Below are 12,448 nucleotides of genomic sequence, written 5' to 3' on the forward strand. Positions count from 1 at the left end.
ATGACATTTATTGGCGGACGAAGGGAGTACATTCTATCAATACAAATGTGATTCTATTGCAACTTTAATTTCATTCATACCAAAATTAAAAATTATACAAATTGGTAATTGTACAATAGTCGTTATACTATTGCAGATGATTGTTTAATGCTTAAAGTTATGTTACGTTAGTAGATCGCATATAATCAGATCGTTCAATAGATAGTCATAAACATCTACAATCTCCAGACAATTATATTAAGACCATGTTAAAATATTTCAAAAACTTATGATGCCATTGTTTGTTCATATGGGATTTTTATAGACGCTGCGTGTGACTTTCCAACTAAACTTTATGACGGATATGCCTATGTTTAGATGTACTTATTATTTAGAATAAATTAATTTGAAATTTTCAGATGTATACAGCTAAAATAACAACCTATTTACAAATGAAACAACATAGCTGTTAGACTCGATTTAGTAAAACATTGAAATTTCGAGCAAACCTTAAATTACTTCCACAATCAGTCATTTAATAAATTATCAATATCACGTCTCTCATCGATATAGGAGCATAGTTTTATTTGAAATTATGAAAAAGAAGTATATTTAACTGGCGACCAATCAAAGGTAGAGGGTGTAGTAGGCTATGGTCCCAAAATTATATTCGACTAATGAGAAATCGACATTTGATCTGCACCCTACTTTGATGGCTAGTTTTCTGGGTCCATGCCGTCATACACAAACGTTTAATCTTGGGACTAATGCTATTTGATCATATTATAATTTATTTCTTATAAAATATCATAAATTGTGGATGCGTTAAAAAATTTAATTTTTGCTGTTGAATTTTTCTCTTTTTGTTGCTTAAACTTAAAAATCAAAACGAATAGCGATTTGAAAAATGTGAAATTGAAACGATTCAAACTTACAATTTAGATTCACCTCAATTTGAATCTTCAACCTACACATTAATCAATTGACTCTAAACTTATCCTCACATAAAAATAACTGAAATATGAAATACAAGTATTAAAATACTCAAATTATTAATCATTTTGGATTACAAGGGTTTAACTAAGTCCTTGTTGACATGGATTAAGAAAGTTAATTATTTAAAATTACATATAAATTAGTGTAATGTACACTTTATCTATCATATTATAATCTTAAATTAATTGGGTGAGTCAATCTTAACCTTAATTAGTTAGTTGACTAGGATTACAGGAAACCTGATTGGTTGGGCATTCACTCACCTGTTGACAAATGGTCATTCAAAATCTTGGAGCAAGGGACAAATTAATCAGTGTCTCTATCCAATTACTATGCATATCATTATTTTCACTTTGTTTTACTTGTAGTACTCTCTTATTGAATAAATTACTATGCATATCATTACTTTTTGAATAAATTATTTCTATCATAAAAATTTGAAATAAGGTACTAGTAATTTATTTGGAGATGAGATTTATTTTCAAACGATTGCTTATTTATGGCCGAAGAGAGCATACAATACTCAACTATCTATAGTTAAAATTCAAACTTTAATATTTAGAACATTTTTTGCACGGAAATTTGTAATATGAACTTCTAAATAAAAACTAGTAGTTAAAGAGCATACTCCCCACGTCCCACAAGAATATGCATTTTCTAAATTTGAAAAGTCTTTTTCTCTCTATCGAGATGAGACTCAATCCCCACTTATAATACTTTAATTACTTTTTCTCTCTGCTTCTTTCATACTTTACCAGTTTTATATTAAACCTCGTATCAATGATATAAAACAGACCTCGTGGACTGTGAGCTCGATGACAACGCTTCAACCTTCGATCCATAATGACTAATCAACTGACTTTGGGGAAAAACATCCTTGATGACTTATGTTCACTTTCACTTAATTCTTATAGGTAGAAAATGAGATTTCATTCTTTTAACAACAAATGCGTAAGCCTTTTTATACTACTCACATAACTATCTTGCTTAATTCATCAACCCAATTATGGTAAAAAAAAATGATATTTGTATTATTTGGCTTCTTGTTAGTGAGAAAAGAAAAAGGAGAATTTTACGTCTAACAGAATTGCACGTAAAAATATTAATAATATACATAGAGTTAGTGGTATTTGGATGGAAAGACGGTTTAATGAAATTTTCCTACACTAAAAAAGCGTCAGTCTAGATCGACCACCCCAACGCCACTTACTGTATCCCATAAGCAACATTGACATTTGTGAATACAAGCATAGTTATTGATTCAATCAATTCTACCTCTTTCAATATACTAGTTCGAATTTATAAAATCATATCAACTTATAAACACCAATTAACATGAATACTCAATATGTTAATGCAACCATGTATAGATATTGTTAAATATGTAACTCACGTAGGCTAGAAATGTAGCATGTATGGCGGTGCAAACTCCAAATTAATAATGAACCAACTAAAACTTAGTGGTTTGCATTATAGTTGAATGAGATTTTGACCATTGCCATTCAAGAAGAGTAACCCATTGAATACAAGCTTCCATCCATGGACCATCATGAGCTGCCAGCCCATACCTCCTAAATTTATTATTAATAAAAAATAATTAAAAAAATTAAAGAAAGTAGTTCTTCTCGGCTTTGATTATTCTTTTCCTAATAAAAATAGACAGAAACAGTGTGCATTATATTATGATACCTTTTTCATTAGTTGCAGTATCCACAAACACCATTTCCTCCAATCAAACTTCACCACCTTCCACTACCCCCCTCCCCAACCCCCACCCACCACCCCCACCCTCCTCTCCTCTGTTGTTTTTGTTCTCTTGCAGATCTCCCTCTTTCTGTGTAGTGTTGTAGTGTATGTTTTGGTGGCAGGGTGAATTGAGATTCATTTCTTGAAGCCCTTTCTCTCTCTCTCCCCATTGTCATAATCTCTTTCCCTATTGCTCACATCAAGGAGGAGAAAGAGAGTTAAAAAGCAAGAAAGCAGAAGCCTTTTTAGCACTTTTTCCCCCCTCTCTCTTTATCTCTCTTCTCTCAAAACTCAGAGCTTCTCTTCTCACTCATCAAGAGCTTCCATCACCCAGCTTTTTCAGGCTGTCACTGTTCCTCTCCATCTTCTTCTTCTTCTCCTCCTCTAACTGTTCCTCCCCTTTAGCAAACCCTTTGTTGCCAAATTAGTAAAACCCCCTTTCCTCAAATCAATGAAATTTCAATCTCCCATTTCCAAGACTTGATTTTTATCATCTGGGTGTTCTAGATCTTAATCAAGTCTCAACTCCAAGAAAATCCCAATCTTGATTTAATCTCCAATTTTAAAAAAAAGTGGGTTTTTTTCCCTTTCTTTTTGAGATTCCTAACTAAGTGAGAGGTGGCTGTTGAGTAAAAAGGTATTCTGATTCTTCCACACACACCAAAAATGCTCCATCCTCCTCTGATTTAACACTGATTTATGCCATTCCCAACCTCCCAACCTCCTCTCTCCACCTCTCCCCTCGCTCGATCTTGATGAGGTGGGACATGGAGATCTTATCACCAAGCTCCTACTTCTCCAATTCAAGCTGGCTCCTCGACGAGAGCAGGAGCACAAGGTGGACCGCCGCCGAGAACAAGCTCTTCGAGAACGCCCTCGCATTGTTGGACGAGAACACGCCGGAGAGGTGGCAGAAGGTGGCCGCGATGGTGCCCGGGAAAACCGTCGGCGACGTGATTAGGCAGTACAAGGAGTTGGAGGATGATGTGAGCAGTATTGAGGCGGGGCTTATCCCTGTCCCTGGCTACGCCACTTCTTCTCCCTTCACCCTCGAGTGGGGCGGCGCCGCCCATGGGTATACCTTCGCCGGAGGGAGGAAGGCGGCGCCGCTGGGAAGGCCGTCGGAGCAGGAGAGGAAGAAAGGGGTGCCTTGGACAGAGGAGGAGCATAAGTGAGTTTTTTTCCTCCTCTTTTGTGTTATGTTAATGAATGTGTTGATTTCAATCTTTGTTGTGTTTGATTGGAAGTTGGGTTTGGTTATGTTTTGGTGGAAGAAATTTCATTTCAAGATTCAATTTTTTTTTATGTGTGGTGTGTTGATTGGTTTTGATCATTTTGATGGAATTTCATTTCAAGGTCAATTTTTTTTGGAAGATTGGGAAGCTTTTGATAAGAATGTTGTGTTTGTCACAGTTTCTTGAATTGAGTGAATTTTGTTTGGTTTGTGTATTTAAATTGCAAGTTGGGTTTGGATTGTTTTGGTGGAAACTTGACAGGAAATTTCATTTCAATAATCTATTTTTTTTGGTATGGTATATTGATTGGATTTGATCATTTTGATGGAGAATGTTATGTTGGACACAATTTCTTGAATTGAATGGCTTTTTGGTGTGTATTTTTAATAGCAAGTTGGCTTTAAATATGTTCTTCATTTGGTTTGATGAGAAAAGATCTCAAAGATAATGACCTAATTCTTGAATGATTTTCTATCACAGATTGTTCTTGATGGGGCTGAAGAAGTATGGGAAAGGGGATTGGAGAAACATATCTAGGAATTTTGTGATCTCAAGAACTCCAACACAAGTAGCTAGCCACGCCCAAAAATACTTCATCCGGCAGCTCTCCGGAGGGAAGGACAAACGGCGGGCCAGCATTCACGACATCACCACCGTGAACCTCAACGACCACCAGTCGCCCTCGCCGGAGACAAAGAAGCAGCCCTCGCCAGAGCAGCCCTCGATCCTCGCCCCGCAGTCGGAGAAGCTCCCGAGCTACCCATGGAGCCAGGCTACCAACGAGGCCGTCGTGGGGTTTGGCTCACTTTGCCACGCGAACATGTTCGCCTCCCCTACCTACGCCACAGGCTCGTTCGGGCACAAGATGCACGGCCAGCACCTGCAACGGGACGTGTTTATCGGCTCCCAAAACGCGGTGTTTCAGATGCAGCCGGAGCTGCACTACCCCAACGCATAGATTGATGGATGCATTTGTGATCTTGTTGGTTTGAGAAAAAGGCATAGTTAAAATTTTTAGCCTAAAAGCCTAGCTTTTGCTTGTGATTTTTCTTGATTTTCCCTTTTTTCCTTGTGAATATGTTGAGAATTGGCATTTGAGGTATGAAGTGTTGCTAAGTATGCTGGAAAAAAAATTTATACTCCTATATAAATATAGAATAATGCTATGCGGCCACATGGCCAGCCATAAATTAATTAAATAACAAAAAAATTGATTTTTTTTCAAATTTTTGGTTTAATACTACTTGATTTTACTTTTATATCATATTCATTATATATTGCTCAACATGTTAGTGTTGCTCTTTCGTAGTTTTTGCTCAACTTATTACTACTGTCATTTCTTGATTGTTGCTCAACGTATATAGTAATTCGTGATATTAATGTGTTTTACGTAATGGAATTTAAAGATAAGTATCAACTCACAAGTCCATTCACACACATATAAGTTTATATCAGTAATTCTAATTTTTTTATACATGTAAATGGACTAAATTAACTCTTTATGGTCGGCCAAATTATGGCCATTTAGCATCACTCATAAATATATACTATCAAAATGCCAAAGATTTGAAAGCAAACAATCTTGATGTGATACTTTAAAAAAGATCAACCAATCATTGAAGGTTCTATTAGCCCATTATGCTATATGGCCAATCCGGCTAAGGCCAGGTCAGGTTCGAATCTCAGCAACGCTTCGTTTCCTTGCATAGAGCTCAGATGAGCCTATACCGTTGGAGGGTGGTGGTATCTACTCGAGATCGAACGCGTTGATGGGATCTAGGATTTCAAATTCGGATGATTCACAAACAATTTTTGGGGTTTTGGCAACAAAATTAGGGTTCTTAGCCATGCCAGATTTGACTTGAATGCAGGCTTTTCAATAGAATCCCAAGAATTTCATTTTTCCCTTAAAAAAATAATTTTTAAACACTCCTTTTGATCTTTCTCAAGAGGATGATTCCATTTGAGTGATAAGATTCTAGATTGATTATCACATTATATAATATTTGATCATCTATTCTTTGCATTTTTTGGACTAGTATTTACTCAATTTTCGTTACAATTTCAAGTTCGAATCTCTGTCGTCTTGATATAAAATTATGCCCCAATCTTTAACCCTTTTTTGTTAATATTAGATTATTTTTTTACCCTCTTTTTACACACGTTGGGGAATCCACTTTTCAATTTGATTCCAAGATACTGGCCACAAGTTGAGATGGTATATTCAAGTACAAAACTAAATAATTCAATGAAAATCTGAAACGAACCTTATAAAGAATAATAATCCCCTTTTTTACTTTGTCCCTCCAATGAAATGAAATGACCAACTATATTCTTTCTATCTCTTGCAATATTATCATTATCACAAGAAAAATAAAAGTGAAATGATCTCAACACCAACAATAGAAGGGAACCTCAACCTCCAAAGGGTTAAACCGGACTTGCCGCACACACGTAGCGAGCGACAACTCCAAAGACCAAATATAATTGAGACTAGCGGTGAGATCAGTCGACCCTGGATCCACTATTGTGAGATCTAATCTTATCTCTTATTCTGTCACTTTTTTTCACCAAAAGCTTGGTTCATGATAATGTATCTTGACTCATCAAGATTGCACTATTTCCATCTCACTCCCACACATATAACTAAATTAATCTTAAACAAATCTCATTTTAGCTTATCTCATTATTTTCATGTCTAACGAATTGATTGAAAGTTGAAGAAAAATAAATATTACTCAAATCGGAGAAGAAAATAAGCAACTTTATTCCAATGTATTATCTACTTAACCAGTTCCAACCACATAAATAGTACTAGAACCTTAAAACTTTCGGTTATCCAATTGGTTTTTATCTCTATTCTTGGCCAATATTCTGATTCTTGTTGCTATAATGAATCAAAGTAAACACCATCTTTGCCCTTTGATTTTTTTGTGGGGTGGGTGAGGTTGGGGGGTAGGGTAGAGTAGGGGCCTATTCTTGATGTTAATTGGTATATAAAATTTTCTTACAATAACAAAGAAAAATGCATAATTGACATCTTTTGTCATAAATCATGGGGACATGCATAAAGAGTATATAGCTTAAATATGAAGGAACGTTTGCATTCACACACCTCTCTCTCTTGTGAGTACACTTTTTGGTGATTATAAAGATCAAAATAAGGTCATTAAATAACCAAGTTTGTCAAATTCTGGGCAGTTCCATAAAATTTGAGAACGAAAGTTTAATCGATGAGTTTCAATTTTTCGCAATTGTCCCATTAAGTTAAAATTGAAATTAAAGCGTTGGATCGGATCGGCCTTCACGCTGAAGTTAGCCCTTGAGAGTGTCATTGCTCCCGCTCGTCGTCTTCAAGCCATACCCGACGGGGAACAAAGGGTCGTAAGAGTTGCTCTCCGCTTGCATGGGGAGCTGCGAACGTCCTTAAACCAGGTCATCGGGAGCCTTCCTTGGAAGCCGTGATCCCCGAAGATGACGTCCACGACTCCGCTCCCTTCGCTGCCGGGCAGCCACGCAGCGACGAGGGCGTGCGCTTTGTTCAAGAGCTGCGGCTCTATAGCGAGAGGCCTACCAGATATCAAGATCACCAACGTGGGGACTTGATCAGCGACGGCACTGGCTAGCTCGGCTCCGTTGAAGTGAATCTTGAGGTCCGAACTGTCACCACCCGATTCCACGTACGAGGCCTCGCCCACGACAACGATAGCGAAGGAATAATCTCTCCTGTTTATGGATTCAGATGGATTTTCTTCATATATGACCTCTGTTTTGGCCCCAACAACTTCTCTTATAGCTTCCAAAATTGTAGTGCCTGTTTTATTCCAAGTTATTAGTAAAATTGATTGCTTACTAACTGAAAACACAAGCAAAGTGAGATAAAACAAAAGGAAACAGATCATTAGGTAAATAATCTTGCTAGATTCAAGGATTTTGACATGGTTTTTATGAGGAAATGACATGAAATTTCATAGATATGCATCAATGGACACAGACACGAACATGAACGCATGCACGTGCAGGTGCGTAAAGAGATTGAGAGATGAATGATGACTGGGTAGGAAAACACGGTCCCATATTCTGAGGGAAGGAAACGGCTGTATGAAAGCGAAAGGAACGGCGTCTTGCAAGAAAAGCGAGCTTCCATATTCTGCAATGATAGACATATATGATGTGAATCAAATTGTAGTATATTTTGGACTACGCTTTATGCACTTTTTATTGATTCTATGGACTGACTTTGGTGTTAGTTTATTCCCGTAGGACGTGGCTTGAGGAAAAATGGAGAAAGGATGAAGTTCAGAGCAAGAGTCGAAGTTCAGAGCAAGAGTAAAAAATGCAGCGGATGGACCGTGCGGAACCAAGGACAAACGCACGTCCCGTGCCAAGAGAGGAATCTCGGAGCAGAGAATTAGACACGGTTCATGTGCTGGGATGAAGAACCACATGGCCTGTGTGCTAATCTTGCCTTGGTCCAGAGAGTTACACACGAACCGTGTGGTTTACAAATTCTAGAAAACAATGAAAAAAATGAGAGACAATCTAATAGGGCTCGAGATATTAAGAACGAGTCGAGTAATCAACTTGACCAAAATTTCATGCCATTAGCTTAGGATATCACCAGAGGTAGGTAACTGCGTTTCATTGTCAGTGCCACGATGATCGAATCAACTTACCAGTGGTTATTCTGCCGCTCTTTCCCTCCCAAGTCGCTGTCCACCCGCCGCATTGATATCCCAGATCGTCAGCATGCTTCCCAACAACAAGAATTCTCTTGGCGTTCCGGTCCAGTGGAAGAAACGGCCTCGTTGAGTCTGGACCGTTCTTTAACAGAACTAAGGATTTGCGGACTGCTTCACGTGCTAGTTGCTTGTGTTGCTGACATAACGATAAATGAGTTAGCCTTCATTTTCGAGAGAGACGACAACGAATTTAAACATGACCAAAAATAACAGATTTTGGAAACCTCACCTCACATCTTACTGTACCCAAAAGCGATGAATCACTCAGGGGGTGTTCGAAGAGGCCAGGCGCGAACTTCACTCTGAGAATTCTTACGACTGCATCATCGATTCTCGTGATTGGTATTTTCCCAGACTCCACCAAATGCAGCAAATCCGCCAGAAATAATCGATACCGCAAGGGCACCATCACCTGTTGTGACAGTAAGGATCTTGTTTTCAGACACACTTGAAATTGTTCGACAAGCAGTGATTCGTTACCATATCGATTCCCGCAGTGATGGCCGAAAGAACGCTCTGCTGATAGTTGGATCCATGAGGACTGGACAGCCTGTCGAGGGCTTCGGAGTCGGAAATGATAAACCCCTACAAGAAGAAAGAGCAGACATGAGGACTGGACAGCCTGTCGAGTCGTTTATCTAGATCCGTGTAGGCATACCTTAAATCCAAGCTTTTCTTTCAAGATTTCGGTAAGAAGGAAACGACTACTGTGTAGTTTGGTCCCATTCCAGCTCGAGTAGGATGCCATGATAGTGCATACTCCTTGAGCAATGCAATCAAGGTAAGGAGCCATGTGAGTTCTCTCTAGCTCGTCATATGATGATACTGTATCGCCCTCGTTAACTCCGTTCCTGGTGCCACCGTCTCCTACAAAATGCTTTGCACATGCAACAACATTTTCTCTGCAAGTACAATGCTCTTATCAGTCAAATAATCCATATAAAGGAAATTTCGAACTACACAGATTCTGGAGAGAGCATTTTTTCGAAAAGGAGCATTTGTCTAGTGGTTTCTACCTGCCAGCAACGAAGGGATAACCGCTCGGGTGTCCTTGGGGTGGTTGTCCTTGAAAGCCCGTGACCATCGAGGTCACCATCTTAACAATCTGAGGGTCTTCTCCGAAACTCTCGTAGGCTCTTCCCCATCTAGGGTCTCTACAAACCTGTTTTCATAATCTTTATTTACAATGACATGGAAAGGAAATAACTTATACTCACAACATAAAGCAGGCAAAAAGATGAGAAAAGAGGCGAACAAAGGTTCACCAGCGACACAACAAACATATTAGCGTGTCTGATAGGTTATCAACTCTAGTTTCACCAAAACATTCATGATTCTGTTTGATTCAGAGTAAGCTAAGATGAACGAAAACAAGTTTCGGCATCTCTGTACTTCACAAGATCTTCGATTCGACTAAAATAGGTGCAAAACTTGTGTGAATTGCTATATGAGAGATGTTTGTATATCTAATGATTCAAGATAAGTGTACGACTAATGATACTCAACGGCATCGTTCTTCCTTTCTAGTCCTCTCCAGCAAGTGCTCATTTTGTCGACTAATCCCTCCGTCCCACAATAGTCTGCTCAACTTGCCATTTTCGTCCGTCCGTCAAGTATGTGACCATTTGTTTGCAGAAACTGCCCGTTATTATTTTACTCTTTCTTTCCAACTTATTTACAACAAAACACGGGATGGCCCACATCCTTTATCCTTTACCAACAAAAGGTGGGACCCTTTCTCCGATGAAAAACTTATGTCTCTTCGAGATATATATGTGAATCTATCGACTATTATTATCAGTTTAAGAAGCTGTAAACACAGTGATAAGAACTAACTCAATAACGATATCAAATTGCCTAAGGAAACAAAAGGACAAACTCACAGCAACACACGGGGCGAAAGTGTAGTGAATTCCGGAAGCCCTAACTTCAAGAGCTGCTGCAGCACCAATCCTCCGGACCAAGTCAGCATCCCTGCAAGCAGGCATACAATAATCCACGTAAAATACAAGAACTTGCTTGTGTATTCGAGCTAGCACACAAACTGAACCTGGTGGCTCCAAGGCCAATGTTATGAGGGAAAATGGTTGCCCCATAGACATTGTTGTTGCCATGAACGGCATCAATCCCATACAGCAACGGGATCCCAAGCCGCGACAGCAGTGCAGCCTTCTGAAAAGTGTCTTCCATGGCCGCCCAATCTGATGTCTTGGCATTCTCAAAAGGCCCACTCCCACCAGCACTCAGTATGCTACCTGCACAAATCCAAACGCAAACATGTTGGAGTACGAAGCCTAGGATCAACGTTCACTGCTTTTGCATATATATAGTGAAATCTATGAATCGACATTTCCCCCATACGTAGATACTATGCATCAAACCGGGAAAAAAATTCATGTGTTTATTTTCATTTATGTTTGTGATTACTCGCGCCTATTTCCTAACAAAATATGTTATCAGTATCATTTAACTTTGCAGAAACTCTAAACCTTATATCAAGACCTTTAGCTTGGAGCTGAAAATTCAATCCAATATGACTGAAACACCAGAAATTCAACAAATAAAGCAGCTAATTAACAAGAATTAATCAATCGTTGGACAAAACTAACTAAAACACCTAATTTCTACAAAGGCAAAGCATCTAGAATCCAAAGCAACACTACACCAATACAAACAAACAATTTCTCCATATTCAGTTAAAAAACTAAGGAAATACAGAAACTTTCGACCAATTCCAGAATTAAAGAGTCAATCAACGGACAAAATCAACTAAAAAACCTAATTTTCACAAAGGCAGAGCATCATTCAAAGCAAAAATACATCAATACAAGCAAAATAATATCTCCAAATTCAGTTAAAAAACTAAGGAAAGGCAGAAGCTTTCGACTAATTCCTGAAATAAAGAGTCAATCAGCCAATGGAAAAAGTTAACTAAAACCACCTGATTTTCACAAGGCTGAGCATCATTCAAAGCAAAACCACACCAATACAAGCAAACAATTTCTTCAAATTCAGTTAAAAAACTTAGGAAAGACAGAAACTTTCTACCAATTCTAGAAATAAAGAATCAATCAGGCAATCAATCAATGGAAAAAAAAATCAACTAAAATACCTAATTTTCACAAAGACGGAGCTACATTCAAAACAAAACTACACCAATACAAGCAAGCAAATCCTCCAAATTGAGTTAAAAAACAAAATAAAGACAGAAACTTTCAGGTTCAGCCAGTCCAGAAAAGATGGTGGTTGAAACTGACCTATGGAAAGGTCTTTAATGGCGGAAGGGGTGGCGACAGAGCGCTCAATCTGAGTCATTTGGGCGATTTTCTCGGGGAGAGTCATCTGAGAAAGGAGGTCCTTGATTCTTGCCTCGATTGGGGCTAAAGGGTCTTTGTAGATGCAGTTCATTGCTTCGGATTCTTGATCGTTTCATTCAATTTGGGGATTCAACAAGGAAGAAGTTGAGCTAGCTGAGGAAAGTGGATAATGAAGATTTGAAAGAGATGGTTTTTTAAATGTCCAACGGAAATACCGAATCGTAGTAAAACAACACAACACACTATTCTGCCCCTGCCTGCACGAGGGGGATAAAGATACCCAGTTTTGTTTCTTCATTTAGAAAAGTAAAAATTTGGTTCACGTTTGGTGTGTGATTTGATTTCAAAAGATATGATCATGTACGTGTAAAAGATACGAATAAATATGATCGCTTACGTGTAAAATATACAAATAAATGATATGATCGGCTTA

General features: G+C 38.4%; 1 protein-coding gene and 1 pseudogene across 1 annotated transcript; one reads left to right on the forward strand and one right to left on the reverse strand.

Annotated features, from left to right (window-relative positions):
- The first annotated feature begins 2,840 nt into the window (after positions 1–2,840).
- On the forward strand, positions 2,841–5,000 carry LOC121746512 (transcription factor DIVARICATA-like). Its single transcript, XM_042140386.1, has 2 exons — positions 2,841–3,892; positions 4,437–5,000. The coding sequence occupies exons 1-2, from the start codon at positions 3,477–3,479 to the stop codon at positions 4,912–4,914; spliced, it is 894 nt and encodes a 297-aa protein (XP_041996320.1). The 5' UTR covers positions 2,841–3,476; the 3' UTR covers positions 4,915–5,000.
- A 2,039-nt stretch (positions 5,001–7,039) lies between these two features.
- LOC121747219 lies at positions 7,040–12,304 on the reverse strand (annotated as a pseudogene).
- Between the last annotated feature and the right edge of the window lie 144 nt (positions 12,305–12,448).

This window comes from Salvia splendens, chromosome 9, assembly GCF_004379255.2.
Source record: "Salvia splendens isolate huo1 chromosome 9, SspV2, whole genome shotgun sequence".
Taxonomy (NCBI): Eukaryota; Viridiplantae; Streptophyta; class Magnoliopsida; order Lamiales; family Lamiaceae; genus Salvia; species Salvia splendens.